The sequence below is a fragment of the Doryrhamphus excisus genome, linkage group LG6, assembly GCF_037039965.1.
Source record: "Doryrhamphus excisus strain RoL-2023G ecotype Guam linkage group LG6, RoL_Dexc_Guam_v1.1, whole genome shotgun sequence".
Lineage (NCBI taxonomy): Eukaryota > Metazoa > Chordata > Actinopteri > Syngnathiformes > Syngnathidae > Doryrhamphus > Doryrhamphus excisus.
In genome coordinates, this window is record NC_136362.1 from 5243565 (window position 1) to 5264895 (window position 21331).

Sequence of the window (21331 nt, forward strand, 5' to 3'; positions counted from 1 at the left end):
ATAGCGTGTTGTAGGTAATGTAAGACGCTAACAGTGATATGGAAAGTGAAATTAACTTCAAGTAATCATCGGTAAATTTATCATATTAATAGTAACCTGCACTTACAGACTACATCATCATCATCATATCATTCTGAAAGCCATGAACTTATCATCATGGACACAACGCTTTCATCATCCTCTTCATGATGGTGCTTTTATATTGAAAAGGTGGCTGGCGGATGTGAGTGAAGCTTATTCCGGTGTATAAGTACCGCCGGCTTGCTTGCGGTGCGTTCATTCTCCGTGTGGAAGCCGGTCAAGTCAGCATCATGTCAGCAGACCCGACCTCCTTCGCGTCCGCCGCCAAGTGCGTCAGCAAACATCTCAACTTAAATCTCCACGTGGACTTCGAGAACCACGTGATCCGAGGCAGCGTGGAGATCACCGTGGAAGTTCTGGAGGACCGGTTCTCCACACTGGTAATGTTACACCCTGACGTTAGCCTGCAAGCTAACGGGCTCGTTCGTAAAGATGAGGAAGCTAGCATTAGACAGTCAGTGCGATGTCCATGCTTTTTCTTCTTCTTCTTCTTCTTCTTCTTCTTCTTCTTCTTAGCAACGTGACAAGGAGGTCACGCAGAAGGAAGAAGGCAATTGGCGCTCCTGAACTTTGACTGACTTATCAGCAGTGCTTTCCCAGTAACGAGTGTTCTAATAACTCTTCCATCCGCCGCCGTTACCAGTAATGGAATAAAACTGAGAGAACCTTGTTGCTATTACTTGTTGCTACTTGCAGTATGACGGCCTCTTCTTCAAAAACCAACTTTATTCGACATGCCAACACAATAGCACCTGTGAAGGTCTTCCTTGATGTTTCGTGCCTTGTAGACGTTGGACACCAGAGACATGAAGGTGGTGTCGGTGAGCGCTAACGGGCAGGCGGCCTGCTTTACCATGGGCCCCAAACACGCCTTCAAGGGCACGCCCCTGGACATCACGCTGCCCTCTGACCTCTCAAGGTGACCCCAGCCCCTGTCACGTTCCACATGGTGGCGAGTCCTCCTGACCGTGTGTGCTGTGCTTCTGGTCCAATCAGAGGGCAGCATGTGATTGTGAGCGTGGCCTACGAGACGTCCCCCGGTGCGCCCGCCCTACAGTGGCTCTCACCTGAGCAGACGGCGGGCAAGAAGCATCCATACCTGTTTAGTCAGTGCCAGGTGTGTTGCATCACTTCCTTCCCCTTCTGGGCTTTTCCTGCCATGAAAAAGAAGAAGAAGAAGAAGAAGAAGTCACGTGTTGTGTTTCAGGCCCATCACTGCAGGAGTATGATGCCTTGCCAGGACAGCCCGTCCATCAAACACACCTACCATGCTCAGGTAACACGCACACGCAGAGGGAGGGAGGGACAGAGGGGGTGACGGTGTTACCTGTCCAGGTGTCTGTCCCGAAAGAGCTGGTGGCGGCAATGAGTGCCCTGAGGGACGGACAGGAAGTGGACCCTCAGGACAGCCATCGTACCATTTACCGCTTTCGACAGCCGGTCAGTCCTCTTCATTCCCTCCTCTTCATCCGCGTCCGGGTGATAGTTTGACCTTTGGCCTTTAGGTGCCCATGCCGTCTTACCTGATGGCCCTGGTGGTTGGATGCCTGGAGAGCAGGTACCTTGGAGGCCCGAGAGGTCACGGGGGTCGCCTGCCGCCCAGTTTTGACCTCTTCTGTCTTTCAGGAAGATTGGACCCAGGACCGCCGTCTGGTCTGAGAAGGAGTTTGTGGACCGAGCGGCACACGAATTCTCTGAGGTGGGTCCTTCACTGTCGCACGCACACGCACACACACACGTGCACACACACACATGTGCACACAGGCACACATTTGCGTCTGCAGCACCTGATGAAGCCGCTGCTTACGCCATGACGCCATTGAACCAAATACCAACGTATTCAAGCTTTTTATCACATTTATATTTCTGATCACAATGTTTGGAATTTTATTCGGTCAAATGATGTTTGAATCATGTCCGAATATTCGTTCGTTCATTCATTCATTCATTCATTCATTCATTCATTTTCTACCGCTTATCCTCACGAGGGTTGCGGGGGGTGCTGGAGCCTATCCCAGATGTCCACCCTGGACTGGTGGCCAGTCAATCCCAGGGCACATAAAGACAACCCCCCCCCCCCCCCCCAACACACACACACACATTCAATTTGGACAATTTGGAGTGGCCAATGAAGCTAACATGTTTTTGGGATGGGGGGGGGGGCCGGGGGACCGGAGTACCCGGAGAAAAGCCTCATGCCTGGATGTTTTTGGGAAAGTTTTGGACTAGAATTGTATTTCTTATCCACATATTTTTGTGTGTGAAATGGTCATTTTTGATATTGATATTTTTTATCAGCATATTTTAGAATGACATTTAAAAAAAAAATTATTGGCACAGATTTTCTGTCAGCATATTTGATCAGAATTATGATTCATTTATTTTTGTTTTAATTTTTTAAATATTTAATACTTGAGTGAAATGATCATATTTTTTGTCAGCATAAGCTTAGGTTTTGATCCTTTCTGTGTGCTATTGTCAACATGTTCTGTCCTACTGAAGGTTTTTGACCACTTCCTGTGAGGATGCTATTTTTGTCACGAGAGCTTCGGGCGTGTGGGTGTTCACTGCACGGCTGTTGTTTGTCAGACAGAGAAGATGTTGCAGACGGCAGAAGATCTGGTAGGACCGTACGTTTGGGGACAGTATGACATTTTGGTCCTGCCGCCATCTTTTCCGTACGGCGGGATGGAAAATCCCTGTCTGACCTTTGCCACGCCCACACTACTGGTGAGCTCACACACTTCCTGTTTGGGGTGAAGGTCAAGCGTGTGACCTTGTGCCATGTCTTCCAGGCAGGAGACAAGTCCTTGTCCAACGTGAGTCGGTGAGCTCCTCGTCTTTGGTGGGCAGGACGGGTGCTGACATCTCCTCTTCCTGTCAGGTGATCGCTCATGAGATCTCCCACAGTTGGACGGGAAACCTGGTGACCAACAAGACCTGGGAGCATTTTTGGTAAGACGCACACGCACGCCTGGCAGGGACGTCGGCATCCATCCGTGTGCGTGTGCAGGCTTAACGAGGGTCACACGGTCTACCTGGAGAGGATGATCGGCAGACGTCTGGAGGGGGAAGCGTTCCGCCAGTTCAAGGCCTTGGGGGGCTGGAAGGACCTCCAGGACTCGGTGAGAAGGGCTCGTTGCCGAGAGCGTGTGCATGGTCTTCATGTGTCTTTCTGGGTCTCAGGTCAGCACGTTTGGAGCCGAGAACCCTCTGACCAACCTGGTCCCGACTCTGCAGGACGTGGACCCGGATGAGGCCTTCTCCTCCGTCCCCTACGAGAAGGGCTTTGCTCTTCTCTATCACCTGGAGGAGCTGCTGGGCGGTCCGGGTAACACGCGTGCTCACGTACCATGGAGTCATTGAGCGTGTCTGAGTCCCGTGTGTCCCGCAGAGGTCTTCATGGGCTTCGTCAAGTCCTACATCCAGCTCTTTGCCTACAGCAGCGTCACCACGGACCAGTGGAAGGACTTCCTGTTCTCCTACTTTCAAGACAAGGTGAGATGCGTGGGACCGGGTCTTGTCCCCCGGAGGAGGCCTTGATGTGGATTTGTCTCTCAGGTGGACGTCTTGAACAAGGTGGACTGGAACGCGTGGATGTTTACTCCCGGGATGCCTCCGGTCAAACCCAAGTGAGGACGGGGAAGGGCTTTGGGCGCTTCGGGCGCTTCGGGCGCTTTGGGCGCTTCGGGCGCTTCGGGCGCTTTGGGCGCTTTGGGCGCTTCGGGCGATGATCTCCTCTGACCCGACTCGTCTATCCTTTCAGATACGACACCTCCCTGGCCGACGCCTGCCTGGCTCTCTCGCTCAGATGGATCCGCGTCAGTCTCTCCTTAACTTTACCTTAGCCTCTCCTTACCTTAACTTTACCTTAGCCTCTCCTTACCTTAACTTTACCTTACCTTAACTTTACCTTAGCCTCTCCTTACCTTAACTTTACCTTACCTTAACTTTACCTTAGCCTCTCCTTACCTTAACTTTACCTTACCTTAACTTTACCTTAGCCTCTCCTTACCTTAACTTTACCTTACCTTAACTTTACCTTAGCCTCTCCTTACCTTAACTTTACCTTACCTTAACTTTACCTTAGCCTCTCCTTACCTTAACTTTACCTTAGCCTCTCCTTACCTTAACTTTACCTTAGCCTCTCCTTACCTTAACTTTACCTTAGCCTCTCCTTACCTTAACTTTACCTTAGCCTCTCCTTACCTTAACTTTACCTTAGCCTCTCCTTACCTTAACTTTACCTTACCTTAACTTTACCTTAGCCCAGGGGTCGGGAACCTTTTTGGCTAAGAGAGCCATGAAGGCCAGATATTTTAAAATGTGTATCTGTGAGAGCCATATACATTTTTTTAAACATTGAATGCAATAAAATGTGTGCATTTTTATGTAAGACCAACAGTTTTAGATAATGGGCTCTAATTACGTAGACCAGGCACACTACCCCACGCCAATGGGGTGTGGCCAGCACACTTTTGTGAGCAGCGCAGTGTCTAATAATAAATCAAATACTTGTTGCCATTAATGCAACTTCTGCTGCTGCTTAGTTTTGCACCGTACTCCGTATATATTTCATTCTTTTGGCCATCTTTGCCAGAAGGCTTGGTTCTGCAGCTTTAGCTAGGTGACTATTTGACTAAAGGAGGAAAGTTTATATTTACATCTTAATGACCGAGGTAGACTACCGCATTACCCAGTAATAATCAAGTTTTAGTGTTTGACCTGGAAAATATCATCAGGAAAGATAGATATGGTTAAGATATAGATATAAGAAAATAGATGGACGGATTAAAATGCATAAGAAAGTTGTTGATTTTGAATATTATTTTTAACAGTCATTTCTGTGATGGTTTACTTTAAAATGTTAGCAAAAATACATTTTTATTGTGGTAAGAAATGCTTGAGAGCCAGATACAGTCATCAAAAGAGCCCTACCTGGCTCCCGAGCCATAGGTTCCCTACCTCTGCCTTAGCCTCTCCTTACCTTAACTTTACCTTAGCCTCTCCTTACCTTAACTTTACCTTAGCCTCTCCTTACCTTAACTTTACCCTACCCTCTCCTTACCTTAACTTTACCTTAGCCTCTCCTTACCTTAACTTTACCTTAGCCTCTCCTTACCTTAACTTTACCTTAGCCTCTCCTTACCTTAACTTTACCTTAGCCTCTCCTTACCTTAACTTTACCTTAGCCTCTCCTTACCTTACCTTTACCTTACCTTAGCTTTGGTTTTGCTGGTAGGCCAAAGAGGAGGATCTGGGCTCCTTCTCAGAGTCGGACATCAAGATGTTTTCCTCACATCAGCTCATCCACTTCCTGTCTCTGCTCCTCCAGGAGGTAAGACTCTAATAATAATACAGTAGAAGCACTTGGAGTAGCACGAACAGTATTCATTGTAGTAGTTGTAGTAGTTGTTGTAGTACTGCTACTATTCGTGGTAGTACTGCTCCTACTAGTATTAGTAGTAGTAGTTACAGTAATAGTAGTAGCAATTGTAGTAGGTGTAATAGAGAAGTAGTAGTAGTAGTGTTATTAGTAGTAGTACCAGCAGTAATCCTAATAGTTCTAGTAGTAGTAGTAGTAGTAGTACAGGTGTGTGTCAGCGATGCAGTAGCAGCGTGTTGTTTTCCAGGAGGTGTTTCCCGCCAGTCACGTGAAGAAGATGCAGGAGCTTTATGATTTCAACTCGTGTATGAATTCAGAGATCCGCTTCAGGTGAGCATCGGCCCCGCCCACCCTTTCTTTCCCCGAGGGCCCGCTGCCATTGGCTGCTGTGTTCAGGTGGCTGCGACTGTGCGTGCGCTCGCGATGGGAGGAGGCGGTTCCCTTGGCGCTGAAGATGGCGAGCGAGCAGGGACGAATGAAGTTCACGCGACCGCTCTTCAGGTATTCACACTTTCGCCATCGCACGCTCTTCCTCGTCATCTTCATCATCCTCACCGTTTGTCTCCTCCAGGGAGGTCTTCAACTTCGCCAAGTACCGAGAGGAAGCGGTGCGAGTCTTCCTGGCTCATCGGGTGACCATGCACCCGGTGACCTCTGGACTGGTGTCCAAGGACATGAAGGTGTCCGTGGACCAGTAGGACCAATCACAGCTCAGAAGCGGTCTTCAGCAAATAAAGGCTCTTCATTGGAAACGTCGGCGTGCGTCTTCCTCTCCTTCACGTGCCAACGTTACATTTCCAAACGTCCGCGTTGACACAGGAAGTTGTAAGCAACAACGTTCAAGCACAGTTGGGACACCGCGGGCGGTTGGGACACCGCGGGCGGTTGGGACACCGCGGGCGGTTGGGACACCGCGGGCGGTTGGGACACCGCGGGCGGTTGGGACACCAAGGTTTGGGTTAGGAACGAAGAAGATAGTTGGCACATGGACTATAACGCCATCTAGACAATGAGACCATGTAGAACCATCGTGAACGTGCGTCATGCAATGCTCGGTGTCAAATAGCAAGACCTTCCACACGTTGGCGTGACGTTTTCACGCCATGATGGATCCATCTTCATTGGCTTCTATTGTCTTTATTTCTACCATAAGGTTTCACTCCACCGTTTCTAACGTGCGGCCCGGTTGCCACGTCTCCGAAAGGTGCGCACGTTCTCACGCCAGGTTTATTTTTAGAAATCTCCACTTTGGCGTGGGACGTCACGACTTTCAAGTCCCGTTTTGTCGTAAGCAAGTTTTATAAACGAGGCCCCTGGTCTTCCTGATGGTCCTGCCGTTGCTGCTCCTCCAGCAGGGGTACCAGAGCCCTCCTCTGCTCCACCACCTCCAACATCTCCTGCAGTATCCGCCGCTCCTCGAGCAGCTGCTGTTCCTCCTTCAGGTGGTCTGACGCCCCCCCACACCAAACACACCCTTTGGTTTACTATCACCTCAGTAGTCGTCATCTTTTCAACTGATGTTACCGTCCAGCGTCATGCTCTGCCGGAGTTCCTGCTGCAGGCGGTTCTGTCGGTCTTCCAGCTGCAGGTCTCGTGCGCTGAGGGAGCCGAGGTCAGAGGTTAGAGGCCAGAGGATAGGCCAGGGGTGGAGGGTCACATACTGACCAGATGAGAAGCTGAGATTCGTATCGAACGAGAAGGTTCTTCTGCTGGACCAGGTGGAACCAGTGCTGCATTAGGGTGGAGTCGTGGTGGACTGGTTTGCTTCCTGGTGACGTCTCCAGACCTTCTCCTCTCAGACTTCTCTCCACCGTCACTCCTCTTGCCTCCAGACATCGATGCTCCTCCTCCACTAGCTGCAGCTGTCTCTGCATCAGCTGACGCATCCAACCTTATGGACCACCACAAAACCAGGGTCCCATCAAACCCCCCCCTGGAGGACTCACCTGGGCCTTGTGGAGTCTCTTCAGTTCCTCCTGCTTTGCCCGTCTGCGAGTGGTCCTCCGAACCCGAAGGGACATTCTGGTGTCCGGGTGTGCACGGCTGCTCTGGAAGAGGCTTTCCATCACACTCAAACTAGACGGCTCCTTCGGGTCCGCCAGAACCCCAACCACTTCCGTGGCACAGGAGGACAGTCCATCAGAACCATGAAGACTGGCTCTGCTTTTCCAACCATGTTCCTGCACAAACTGGAACAAAGCCGGATCTTTCAGTCTTTCTTTCGCCTTTTAGTACTTGGTATACCAGAGTGGTAGTACTTGATATACCATAGTGGTAGTACTTGATATACCATAGTGGTAGTACTTGATATACCAAAGTGGTAGTACTTGATATACCATAGTGGTAGTACTTGATATACCAAAGTGGTAGTACTTGATATACCAAAGTGGTAGTACTTGATATACCATAGTGGTAGTACTTGATATACCATAGTGGTAGTACTTGATATACCAAAGTGGTAGTACTTGATATACCATAGTGGTAGTACTTGATATACCATAGTGGTAGTACTTGATACACCACAGTGGTAGTACTTGATATACCATAGTGGTAGTGTATGATATACTGTATTGATAGTGTATGGTATAGAGTATATTGGTATTGCATGATAGTATAGCGTGTACCTGAAAGGGAAAGCTGGCTTTGAAAGCCAAGGCGTGAGGAACGTAAACAGGCTGCAAGACACAAAAGCAATGATCACCTATGGATACCAGTGTGATACCAGCGATAGAAGACGATACCAGTGTGATACCAGCGATAGAAGACGATACCAGTGTGATACCAACGATAGAAGACGATACCAGTGTGATACCAACGATAGAATACGATACCAGTGTGATACCAGCGATAGAAGACGATACCAGTGTGATACCAGCGATAGAAGACGATACCAGTGTGATACCAACGATAGAAGATGATACCAGTGTGATACCAGTGATAGAAGACGATACCAGTGTGATACCAGCGATAGAAAAAGATACCAGGATAGCAGAGATGTAAAAATAGCAGAGGATACCAAGGGACACCAAAGGACACAAGGTGATACCAAAAGAGGATGGGGGATACCAAATGATACCTGTGCTGTCTGCTGGTCGTCTGATGACATGGGCTGGAGGTCAGAGGTCAGGTTGATGGTATCCAACCGCAGCTTCATAAAATACACCACACACACACATGCATATAGCATACATGTATACACACGCATATAGCATACATGTATACACACGCATATAGCATACATGTATACACACGCATATAGCATACATGTATACACACGCATATAACATACAGACATACACATGCATATATGTATGTAGGTATGCTGTATATGGAGTAGTAGATGTAGGTATAGTAGATTGTATATAAGTATGTAGGTATAGTAGATGGTATATAAGTATGTTGTACATGGAGTAGTAGATGTAGGTAAAGTAGATGATGTATAAGTATGTAGGTATAGTAGTTGGTATATAAGTATGCTGTACATGGAGTAGTAGATGTAGGTATAGTAGATGGTATATAAGTATGCTGTATATGGGGTAGTAGATGTAGGTATGGTAGATGGTATATAAGTATGTAGGTATAGTAGTTGGTATATACGTAAGTATGCTGTACATGGAGTAGTAGATGTAGGTATAGTAGATGGTATATAAGTATGCTGTATATGGGGAAGTAGATGTAGGTATGGTAGATGGTATATAAGTATGTAGGTATAGTAGATGGTACATAGGTATGTAGGTATGGTAGATGGTATATAAGTATGCTGTATATGGAGTAGTAGATGCAGGTATAGTAGATGGTATATACGTAAGTATGTAGGTACAGCAGGATGGACATGATGTTGTAACGTTTGCGCGTGTCTTACGTGGGCGTGAGGAGGTAGAGAACACGTTTGTTGCAGAGCGGATGAGTTCAGGTCCAATTCCTCCATCAAAGTGAGACCTCCTGTCAAGGCAGCGATGCCGACACGAATCACATGCCGTCATCATCATCATCATCATCATCATGTCAGTGATCAACCACCTTCACCTGGCCGTGGAGCCCCGCCCTCATTCCTCTTGTTCCTGTTTCTGGAAAAGACCGCCTTCCACAGAGCTCTGGCTCCGCCTCCCTCCGCACGGCGGAGAGGCGGAGCCTGGCGTAGACCCTTGAGATATCGATGACAAAAGACAGGTTGCGAGCGTGGGTCGGGTGTTTGCCGTTGGCGTCGACCGCTTTCTGCCTCTTCTGGCTCCGCCCACACTGTGTCTGCTTGCAGGAGGCGGAGCTTCCTCAGCGACAGACCGATGTCATCAAAAGAGCTCCGCCCTCTGGCTCCTACTGCCACCTCCTCAGGGGGAGGACATGCTGGGTGGACAACCCCAGTGGGCGGGGCTGAGCCGGTGTGGGAGGCGGAGTCGGGCTGGGTGAGAAAGGAGGCGGTGGAGGGCGTGGCGCGTCCGGAGAAGGTTCCAGAAGACGTGACATCACTTGTACCTGCTGAGGTGACACGCCTACTTCACACATGGCCCCGCCTCCCACCAGGGTGCGTACAGGAAGTTCCACCCACCATCGGCGCCGTCATCTTCCTCTTCCTCACGGCCTGCCTCGTCATCGTCATCTTCATCCTCCTCATCCTCCTCCTCCTCGCAGCCTATCAGCTGAAAGCGCTGCTGTAGCTCCTCCCCGGAGGTGAAGGCGTGTTCAGCGACACGAGTTGGCCCCTCGACCGCCCGTTCACACCTGGACACCACCAGGATGCGTTTGTGTGTGAGCAGGTATGTTTGCTGAAGGACCCGGTGAAGGTCAGGCCCGCCATGGACAGGTGTTGGACAGGTGAGAGCTACCTGCTGGCCTGCGCGTCTTCAGGGGCTCCCAGGTTGAAGCACGTCAGCGTCTCCTCAGAGATCTCGGCCACGTCGGCGACATCGTCCTGATCGTTTTCCACCTCGATCCTCTCTGGCGTCACCAGCGTCGCTGAAAACAAACACACACGGCAACATAAACACAAGTGCACATGCACACACGGATATGTACACACATACGTATGTACACATGGCAAATACACGTGGAGGAGCCCAACCCCGGTACGCTCTTTGGAACGACCTTTTTAGAACTCGGATCACTGGTGGATTCATGAAAAAACAACAATTTATTCCTAATTGTCATTATCATTAGCATTAGCATTAGCATTAGCATTAGCAGCAGCAGTATTTATAGTTTATTTAATTGATAATTGTTTTCAATATTAATACAAATACAAATACTTTTCCCACCTCAACATGTACACGTGCACACATACGTGCACCAGCACACCAAAGACACGCCCGCCCGTATGACACATCCGCGTATTCATGTTTAGGGGCGGACACATCCGTACAGGCGGAAAGGCGTACCTGAGGAGTGCCGACGCTGGGTTGCCATGGAGATCTGCGAGTCCGCAGAGGAGAGCAGAGATGTCTGCGGAGACATCATCATCATCATCACCATCATCATCACCATGAGAAAAGCAAGCGCTGATGCAAACACGGCGGCTCACACAAGACGCGTCACATGACGGCCTGGGCTTCCTCAGCGTGGAGGGACTGGGGCGAGAGGGCGGCCGGCAGTGGCGGGGACAGAAAAAGTTCCCTGAGAGGAAAGGAGACGTCAGGATGAAAGACCGGGACGGGTCACGTGACCACAGGCCACTTCCCGCTCACCGCTGGGGGCGTGGTAACAATAGGAGGCGGGTCTCAGCGCGGCGTCACACACGCGGCACACGAAACAACTTCTATGGAAGAAGAGGCCTTCGGCGCTCAGACGCTCCATCACGTAGACTTTCTGCTGGCAGAAGAAACACACGTCGCTGGCGCACGAGCCCTGCGCCAGCACACGCGCACCTCGTGGTCAGACGGCGTGGGCGGGGAAGGTCCGTCTGCCAGGTGAGATGTTCTCTACCTGTTCCTTGGGCTCCACCCGCTGAGAGCGGAGCTTCTGCTTGAAGCGAAAGCTTAACTGCTGCTGCTGCTGCGTTCGTTTGCTCTGGCAAACATGAACACACCTTCACATCTGACCTTCATTTCACCTTGTCTTTCGCCTCTTCTTACCGGTCTCCATGACGGCGGCTGGACCTGGACGTCTGGAGACAGATGGCTGGCCGCCTCCTCCTGCGAACACGACACCACGACCTTGGAAACATGATTTCATCTGGTTTCACATTATCTATCTATCCATCCATCCATCCATCCATCCGTCTATCCATCCATCCACCTATCCATCCATCCATCCATCCATCCATCCGTCCATCCATCCATCCGTCCATCCATCCATCCATCAGTGGCTTCCTGCCCCACCCCATGGTGGCGGACCTGCTGCCATCCCACGGCCGGACGCGTGTAAGTAAGTCCGTAAGTCAAATGTGCTTATGTAGACAGGAGGTCACAAAGTGCTTGACATCCAAATCAAAATGTAAGAGTAAAAGAGCAGAAGGACGCATACGCAGGTAAGGTAAGGTAGACACATTTCCCCACTGAGGGATGAATAAAGGCATATCTTAAGGCATATCTTAAGGCATATCTTAGGGCATATCTTAAGGCATATCTTAAGGCATATCTTAAGGCATATCTTAAGGCATATCTTTAGGCATATCTTAAGGCATATCTTAAGGCATATCTTTAGGCATATCTTTAGGCATATCTTAAGGCATATCTTAAGGCATATCTTTAGGCATATCTTTAGGCATATCTTAAGGCATATCTTTAGGCATATCTTAAGGCATATCTTAAGGCATATCTTTAGGCATATCTTTAGGCATATCTTTAGGCATATCTTAAGGCATATCTTAAGGCATATCTTTAGGCATATCTTAAGGCATATCTTTAGGCATATCTTAAGGCATATCTTAAGCGAGCCCCAAAATAAAAGAGCAGAGGATCCATCCGCCCGATCAGGAATAAAAACCATAAGTTGGCTTTTAAAAACATGGACAGAGTGGAATGAGCGCAGAGAGAGGAAGATCATCCCAAAGCCGAGGAGCAACAGCCTGGAAGGATCGGTCTCCTCAGGTCTGGAAACAGGTACGTGGAACTGTCAGTAGGTTCTGGTCCACAGACCTGAGTGACCCAGCAGGGGTGTGGGGCAGGATCGGGTCACTAATATAAATTTTAGAAGTGCTCCAAAAGTGAGGACCAAAATGTGAAAATCTTTCCGGCAGGAGGCTGGCAGCCAATGGGGAGTCTTTAAAACGGGCGACATATGCGTCCTCCTATTTGTGCGAGTCGAAATCCTTGCTGCGGAATTTTGCACCAATTGCAGTCGAGGCATCTCTTTCTTACCGAGACACCAGAAAGACTTGCACTGGTCTCATGGTGAAGACACAAAGGCAAGAAGGATTAGAGCCTAATGATCGCACCACAGCTTAGTCCTGACTTTGGAGATGTTTCTTAGTTGAAAGAAACAGTTTCTGGTCAGTTGTCGGCCATGCTGCTCTGGTCACATGTCCTCGTCAAAGATAACGCCCACATTTGTGACGGAAAGTCACAACGAACGACCCGAGTCACCCAAGTGCTCCTTCATTCTTGGGATTGAGGCATCCGGAGCAAGAATCAGAGTCTCCGTTTCATTTGTTTGGCTGCAGGGAGTTAGCGCTCAACCGCTTCTTCATGTCCACTAAGCAGCTTTTCAGGGAGTCGAACCTGTAAAGCTGGACGTCATGGGCATGTCAATGAGAAGAAACATCACGGAACCTTTGAATGACCCTGTCCAAAGGAGGCAAGTACGGCATAAACGGGGCAGGCCCCAGAACAGAACCCTGGGGGACTCCACACAGCGGTTTTGCTGAGTGACGCTAAAACTACCACCAGATGGATATGAGGCAAACCAACCAAGGACTGCCCCGGCCTTCCCAACAGAATGCCATGGTCAACCGAGTCAAAGTCTGATGACAAATCCGGAAGGACCAAGACGGAGTTCCCTGAATTGGCAGACATCGAAATATCACTGGACACTTTCGATAACGCAGTTTCCGTGGAGTGAAATTTACGAAAAGCAGATTGGAAGCCCTCGTGGATATTCCATTGGTCACGTTATTTATTGGTGTCATTATTCTGGACACTTTTGACTTTGACTGATTATTCGGCACATGTGTTTGGTCCTTTCTTGGCTACGGCATTTGGGCAGTTAGCCGTTGGAAACGTGCTCTATCAATACTTGACCTTGACCAATGAACTTGACCTTGACCTGTGTTACGCCATCAGACAGGTGGGCCGTCATCAGAGACTGACCTGAGAAGGAGGAGCATCCTCCTTCTGGTCCCGGTTCTGGTCAAGTTTGGCCTGCAGCTGGTCTGCCATCAAACGCACTTTGGAGCTGCCGACCAGGTGCTCGTCGGCGGCGTCACATGACTGCAAAGGAAAGAAGATGAACGGTCCCACCTTCATCCACACGTCCTCTTCTGGTCTCCTGATGAACGTGAACACATCACGTCCAAACAGACCTTTGACCTTCGACGTGACGGATGGTGTCTGAACTGGTGAACCGGGGCGGGGGTGACCAGGGCAGCTCTGACCTCTGAACTCTGGGACAATGACCCTGAATGCAACAAAAACAACACGGACCTTGAAGGACCCTGAACACAACATTTTCCTGAAAGTTTGGACTGAGGAGGCGTGGCTTGTGGCACCCAAAGTGGGCGGGGCATCTGGCAACAGCTGGTAGAACTGGCTGAGGTACATGACCATGGACAGAGAGTCCGGTTCTCCTTCAGAGGACATCTCCTCCACCGTCATGAGGGGAGATATCCCAAACACTCGTTCCGACACCTCAAAGGCCAAGCGAATGTTTTCTTCCTTCGCCGTCGGGTCGATGGTGTCAAAGTCTCTGTCGACGACAACAATCTTTACTTTACACGTCTTCACTTTCACTTCACCTTTTTGTATCTCATCCTTTTTGCTTTACAATCCCACAATCACCACAATACTGAAGAACATGGAGCATTATGCCATGATATTAAGGTTCTACAGGATGATATCAGGACATTGGTGGAAGATAATGCTGCCTTAAGCACGGCTCTGGAGGAGTTTAAAACCAATACTGAAGAACATGGAGCATTATGCCATGATATTAAGGTTCTACAGGATGATATCAGGACATTGGTGGAAGATAATGCTGCCTTAAGCACGGCTCTGGAGGAGTTTAAAACCAATACTGAAGAACATGGAGCATTATGCCATGATATTAAGGTTCTACAGGATGATATCAGGACATTGGTGGAAGATAATGTTGCCTTAAGCACGGCTCTGGGGGAGTTTAAAACCAATACTGAAGAACATGGAGCATTATGCGATATCAAGGTTCTACAGGATGATATCAGGACATTTTTGGAAGATAATGCTGCCTTAAGCACGGCTCTGGAGGAGTTTAAAACCAATACTGAAGAACATGGAGCATTATGCCATGATATTAAGGTTCTACAGGATGATATCAGGACATTGGTGGAAGATAATGCTGCCTTAAGCACGGCTCTGGAGGAGTTTAAAACCAATACTGAAGAACATGGAGCATTATGCCATGATATTAAGGTTCTACAGGATGATATCAGGACATTGGTGGAAGATAATGCTGCCTTAAGCACGGCTCTGGAGGAGTTTAAAACCAATACTGAAGAACATGGAGCATTATGCCATGATATTAAGGTTCTACAGGATGATATCAGGACATTGGTGGAAGATAATGCTGCCTTAAGCACGGCTCTGGGGGAGTTTAAAACCAATACTGAAGAACATGGAGCATTATGCCATGATATTAAGGTTCTACAGGATGATATCAGGACATTGGTGGAAGATGATGCTGCCTTAAGCACGGCTCTGGAGGAGTTTAAAACCAATACTGAAGAACATGGAGCATTATGCCATGATATTAAGGTTCTACAGGATGATATCAGGACATTGGTGGAAGATAATGCTGCCTTAAGCACGGCTCTGGAGGAGTTTAAAACCAATACTGAAGAACATGGAGCATTATGCCATGATATTAAGGTTCTACAGGATGATATCAGGACATTGGTGGAAGATAATGTTGCCTTAAGCACGGCTCTGGGGGAGTTTAAAACCAATACTGAAGAACATGGAGCATTATGCGATATCAAGGTTCTACAGGATGATATCAGGACATTTTTGGAAGATAATGCTGCCTTAAGCACGGCTCTGGAGGAGTTTAAAACCAATACTGAAGAACATGGAGCATTATGCGATATCAAGGTTCTACAGGATGATATCAGGACATTGGTGGAAGATAATGCTGCCTTAAGCACGGCTCTGAAGGAGTTTAAAACCAATACTGAAGAACATGGAGCATTATGCGATATCAAGGTTCTACAGGATGAACAAGGCACTATTGGTGGACAACGCTTCCTTCTGAGGAAATTGTGAAGATGAAGAAGAGATGCGGAGGAAAGGTTCTTACATGAGGTCAGGTCTGTAGCGGTGAAGCAGCGCACACAAAGCCACGCCGCTCTTCCAGGAGGTGGTCAGGTTGCTAATGGCAACACCAGGGTAACCTCGCGTCTGCTCCCGACACCACATCAGCAGCTGATTGGACTCTGGGCCGACACAGCACAGCACTGCAACCACTCCACTTGAGGAAGACCAACGGAGAGACAAGGCAGGTCATCTCACCTGGTCTCCACGGCGACAGGCCGGCGACATCATCTAATTCAGGGTCTGGCCCCACCTCCTCCCCCGTGTCAACCAAGTGTCTGACCTGTAGAGGTACGTGACGACGTTATCCGGTCTACATGCGTGATGCCTTTCCAAGGCAGGTACCTGAGTGGGCGTGACGCTCAGACAGATGTTGACGTATCTGCTGAACGGGTCCAAAGAGTAGGAAGAAAAGTTCTTCTGCATGTTCTCCGGTGTGGTCTGAGCCAGCAAACGGTACACGCTCTCTCTGGACACACAGACAGGCAGTGAGACGGACAAATGGACAGGAAGTAGGACAGACAGGTCACCTCTCTGCAAGAAGGTCCAAAGGGGGATCTCCTCGACACCATCGGCGAATCATCCAAGACGCGTCAAGAGCAGCCAGGAAGCCTCGAGCCACGCCCGTGCCCATGGGCCAGAAGGGCTGGAGAGACACGGACATCCGTCTCCAACGGCGGCCGCCATTTTGAAGGCAACGTGTCTCACCTCCAGCAAGCTGTCTCCCACCAGCGCCACCAGCAGCTGGTGTCCACGGCGACACCGCACCATGGCGGCGTTCTCTGCCGCGTACATGGAGGTGAAGTCGAACATGGCCACGTCCGCTTGGCCGTAGTGGTTGATGGCGAACTCCAAAGACGGAAGCTGACCGTTGGTGGAGAAATCGGCCGCCGCGCGGGCGAAGGCCTGCAAGGCGCTCTGGTCCACGTTAGTCCGAGCGAGAAGCAACTCGGTGTCTGCGAAGTCCTGGAAGAGCAAACGCGTCTTCGGTAGGCCAAGACCTCCACCAAACCTTCAGGAAGCCAGACCCGACCTCTTCACAAAGTCCACTTTTAACAGCCCACCCAAAACCCAAATACCTTAGCATCCATCCAACACCAAAAAACCGCAGGACCAGGACGGCCAATCATGGTACTTTGGACTTTTCATAATCGTGATGATTTGTTGACCTACAGCCTATTATACTCTATCATATCATATTGTCATATTATCATATTATCATATTATCATATCATATTTCCATTCATTCATTTTCTACCGCTTATCCTCACCAGGGTCGCGGGGTGCTGGAGCCTATCCCAGCTGTCTGGGGGCGAGAGGCGGGGTCCACCCTGGACTGGTGGCCAGCCAATCACAGGGCACATATAGACAAACAACCATTCACACTCACATTCATACCTATGGACAATTTGGAGTGGCTAATTAACCTAGCATGTTTTGGGATGGGAGGGGGGGCACGGAGAGGAATGTGGGAGGAGAACATGCAACCTCCACACACAGATGGCCAAGGGTGGAATCGAACTCGGGTCTCCTAGCTGTGTGGCCTTTGCGCTAACCACTCAAATGAAGTGAACAACGAAACAATAGCAACACAACAAAGACATCGATGGCACCCTGGGATCCATCCTGGGGATCTTTGGATCCATCCTGGGGATCTTTGGATCCACACTGGGGATCTTTGGATCCACACTGGGGATCTTTGGATCCATCCTGGGGATCTTTGGATCCATACTGGGGATCTTTGGATCCATACTGGGGATCTTTGGATCCATACTGGGGATCTTTGGATCCATCCTGGGGATCTTTGGATCCATCCTGGGGATCTTTGGATCCATACTGGGGATCTTTGGATCCATCCTGGGGATCTTTGGATCCATACTGGGGATCTACCTTCCTGTAGGTGGCGCCAAGTCCGACAGCGATGTGCTCGTTATGATATTGTTACAGTATGGTTAAAGTATGGCTGTATGAGAAATGTCGGATGAGAGGGGGAGATATGATATAAGATATGAGAGACATGAGAGTTATGAGAAATATGAGACGAGAGCATGGGACATACGAGATGACACATGAGACGATGAGAGACATGAGACGCTAAATGACAAACATGAGTTATGAGAAATGAGAGGGCCAGAGCTACCATATAAGAGACATGAGATGCAATACGAGAGAAGTCAGGTACGAGTCTCATGTGAGGAAGATGAGACTAGCAGATGAAACTTCAGATGAGAGGAAGAAATATACGAGATGGTTGATGAAATAAGAGGATGAGTTATGAGAAATGAGATAAGATGAGACGAGAGGAAGAGACACGAGATGAGAAATAGAAGATGAAAGACAGGAAAGATGAGAAGATGAGATGAGAAGACATGAGAGATGATGAAGACGAGGGTCCCGGCGTGGAGACGTTTACCTGCAAGATGACCCGTTTGTCCAGCAGGCTGTGCTTCTTGGCCGTCATGACAAAGTAGTGCGTGTCGTCTTTGTAGTAGACGATGTTCTCCAGGTCGATGCCTGAAAGGTGCCAGGATGGGAAGAGGCGTCCTGCGGTGCGCGAGTCAAAGGTCTTACCTGTTTCCTGTCGCAGGTCCCGGAAGAACCTCTGGTTGAAGATGGACGCCACGCCGCTGATCTCCTCCACTTTGGCTTCGGCGCGGCTGTTTCCCTTCTTAAAATTGGCCGTGATGGCGATGGCCAGTCTACCGCGGAACTCTTTACGCCGAAAACCTGCGAGGACACGGATGGTCGCCCGAAAAGTCCCGTCACCCGCAGAGTCGCCTGGACGGCAGGGTGACCGGCGGAGTCACGCGGAGTCACGCGGAGTCACGCGGAGTCACGCGGAGTCACGCGGAGTCACGCGGAGTCCGTCGGTCAGACGACATTGTCAACACACCTGGCAACGTGTTCCTGCGACCGTCTGCTCCGACGATGACGTGGAACTGCAGCCGATTGACAGGATGACACTTTGGCCACGCCTCCATTGTCCAGCCCACCTCTGAGGAGACAGACGGGACGTGGAAACACGAGGACGGGTGGAGACGCAAGCCAAGACTCACCGTGGCGGTCGGCCGGCGGTTCCACCACACGTTTGAACTCCACGTTGACGTGAACTTCCACCCCGAGCAGCAGAGCCACCTTCAGCAGAACCAGCTGGAGTTGCCGGATACCTGGGGAGACAAAACACTCGACTCCGCCCACTCGGACTCGCCGACGCAACAAAGCGCTCTCACTGATGTGGTCGATGGAGCCGGCGCAGAACTTTCCGTAGAACTTTTTGGCACCGAGGCTGCGGAGGTCGTGGATGGTGAAAGGCCAAAGGTGGAGCACGTTGTTCCTGGAGAACGAGTCCCTCTTCTCCAGCACCACCACCCGAGCGCCCATGAAGCTCAGCTCCACCGCCGTCCGCAGGCCGCACGGTCCGGCCCCGATGACGGCACACTGACCAATCAGAGGGGAGCCCGGTGGTCACACCAGCCGCATCCTTAAAAGGCGGATTCTGAGTGGGCGGTACCGTGGCATCGCGGCAGGCTTGGTTCTGCAGGTACTCTTCCTGGGAAGCTCGGCGGTCCAGCTTGGCCCAAAGAGCGTTGGCCCTCCAGTAGCTGAGGCGGCGTTTGAGGGTTCGGTAAAGAGGACGCTCGGCTCGGCTGCGGTCCAGCTGAAGGTGCTGGCACATCTGGAGGAAGGAGTGCAGCGCCGCCCTGCAGGTAGACGCTGACACAAAGGCGTCAAACAACTCCTGAGCTCGGCATTCTGGGTAGGAATTCTCGTTTCTCATGGCCAGGCGGATGAGCACCGTGGGAGTGGGACCTCCTGAGGCCGCAGGTGTTCTTTTGACCTCTCCGAGATTATGAAGTCTTCCTCCTGTTTGGTCACGTCCTACGCCCCCGCCAATGAGCCCTGATGAAGCTCCGCCTCTCCTAAAACCCTCGGAATCACACGTTATCCATCGCTTCCTGAAGGCATCACAACAACCTGGCTCCTTCTCTTTTACCATTCACCAGGAGTCAAGAACGCCCGGCTGCACCTTCGACAGGCGCTCGTCCCGTCCTTAAATCCGCTAATCACACACACACGCGGGTGACTGGCAGGGGGCGGGGCCAGTGGGCAGACAGTAATCCGGTCTGAGCAAACGAGCTTAAAGCCTGCAGATGAGCCACGGGTTGCCTTCATCTTCTTCCTGGTACCACCAGACAGGGCCCCCTGCGGAGCTGCTGCTCACTTCCTGTCTTTGCTCGCGCTTTGTCCACATTTGTGGCGGCTAAAAACGTCATTGCTTCCACTTTACCAAATTAGTCGTTGCCTTGGGAACAAAATGACTCTTTCAGTAGCCTTATCCTAATACATCCATACATCCTAATACATCCTAATACATCCATACATCCTAATACATCCTAATACATCCATACATCCTAATACATCCTAATACATCCATACATCCTAATACATCCTAATACATCCTAATACATCCTAATACATCCTAATACATCCATACATCCTAATACATCCATACATCCATACATCCTAATACATCCATACATCCTAATACATCCATACATCCTAATACATCCTAATACATCCTAATACATCCATACATCCTAATACATCCTAATACATCCATACATCCTAATACATCCTAATACATCCTAATACATCCTAATACATCATACATCCTAATACATCCATACATCCTAATACATCCTAATACATCCTAATACATCCATACATCCTAATACATCCTAATACATCCTAATACATCCATACATCCTAATACATCCATACATCCTAATACATCCATACATCCTAATACATCCATACATCCTAATACATCCATACATCCTAATACATCCTAATACATCCTAATACACCCATACATCCTAATACATCCTAATACATCCATACATCCATCCATACATCCTAATACATCCTAATACATCCTAATACATCCATACATCCTAATACATCCTAATACATCCTAATACATCCTAATACATCCATACATCCTAATACATCCTAATACATCCTAATACATCCATACATCCTAATACATCCATACATCCATACATCCTAATACATCCATACATCCTAATACATCCATACATCCTAATACATCCATACATCCTAATACATCCATACATCCTAATACATCCATACATCCTAATACATCCATACATCCTAATACATCCTAATACATCCTAATACATCCTAATACATCCTAATACATCCATACATCCATACATCCTAATACATCCTAATACAGCCTAATACATCCTAATACATCCTAATACATCCTAATACATCCTAATACATCCTAATACATCCTAATACATCCATACATCCTAATACATCCTAATACATCCTAATACATCCTAATACATCCTAATACATCCTAATACATCCTAATACATCCTAATACATCCTAATACATCCA

The 21331-nt window shown here is 49.1% G+C and overlaps 2 protein-coding genes across 16 annotated transcripts; one reads left to right on the forward strand and one right to left on the reverse strand.

The window, feature by feature from the left end:
• The first annotated feature begins 197 nt into the window (after positions 1-197).
• On the forward strand, positions 198-6223 carry lta4h (leukotriene A4 hydrolase). The gene is made up of 19 exons (XM_058069226.2): positions 198-461; positions 870-1000; positions 1078-1198; positions 1289-1357; positions 1417-1521; positions 1587-1639; positions 1708-1780; positions 2671-2811; positions 2877-2900; positions 2966-3036; positions 3095-3206; positions 3268-3412; positions 3476-3579; positions 3643-3713; positions 3848-3902; positions 5324-5419; positions 5715-5797; positions 5864-5968; positions 6039-6223. The coding sequence occupies exons 1-19, from the start codon at positions 312-314 to the stop codon at positions 6163-6165; spliced, it is 1836 nt and encodes a 611-aa protein (XP_057925209.2). The 5' UTR covers positions 198-311; the 3' UTR covers positions 6166-6223.
• LOC131126556 (protein-methionine sulfoxide oxidase mical3b-like) lies at positions 4105-20178 on the reverse strand. Of its 15 annotated transcripts, XM_078791200.1 has the most exons (28): positions 19412-20156; positions 19131-19338; positions 18957-19067; positions 18794-18895; positions 18472-18627; positions 18314-18414; positions 16609-16866; positions 16431-16546; positions 16246-16369; positions 16099-16183; positions 15887-16022; positions 14106-14302; positions 13920-14014; positions 13708-13827; positions 11533-11592; positions 11384-11467; positions 11146-11305; positions 10983-11074; positions 10840-10903; positions 10291-10420; positions 10014-10186; positions 9488-9943; positions 8544-9409; positions 8092-8142; positions 7414-7656; positions 7133-7344; positions 6992-7065; positions 4105-6914 (listed from the first exon to the last, which is right to left on the reverse strand). In XM_078791200.1, the coding sequence occupies exons 1-28, from the start codon at positions 19895-19897 to the stop codon at positions 6766-6768; spliced, it is 5109 nt and encodes a 1702-aa protein (XP_078647326.1). In that variant the 5' UTR covers positions 19898-20156; the 3' UTR covers positions 4105-6765. The 15 variants fall into 15 exon arrangements, 14 of the variants coding, with proteins under 14 accessions (XP_078647326.1, XP_078647325.1, XP_078647324.1 ...); XM_078791199.1 differs by having other exon boundaries at positions 18314-18627; positions 19412-20157; XM_078791198.1 differs by having other exon boundaries at positions 18957-19338; positions 19412-20157.
• Between the last annotated feature and the right edge of the window lie 1153 nt (positions 20179-21331).

Bases quoted from the DNA above. Each gene is read 5' to 3' on its own strand.
- lta4h (XM_058069226.2), top strand. From the start codon at position 312: ATGTCAGCAGACCCGACCTCCTTCGCGTCCGCCGCCAAGTGCGTCAGC. The intron at 5,420-5,714 runs GTAAGACTCTAA...GTTGTTTTCCAG, and splicing joins TGTCTCTGCTCCTCCAGGAG to GAGGTGTTTCCCGCCAGTCA. The intron at 5,798-5,863 runs GTGAGCATCGGC...TGCTGTGTTCAG, and splicing joins AATTCAGAGATCCGCTTCAG to GTGGCTGCGACTGTGCGTGC.
- LOC131126556 (XM_078791194.1), bottom strand. From the start codon at position 19,897: ATGGTAAAAGAGAAGGAGCCAGGTTGTTGTGATGCCTTCAGGAAGCGA. The intron at 9,410-9,487 runs GTGGTTGATCAC...CTGCCTTGACAG, and splicing joins GGCTCCACGGCCAGGTGAAG to GAGGTCTCACTTTGATGGAG. The intron at 8,143-8,543 runs GTATCATTTGGT...TGTGTCTTGCAG, and splicing joins ACGACCAGCAGACAGCACAG to CCTGTTTACGTTCCTCACGC.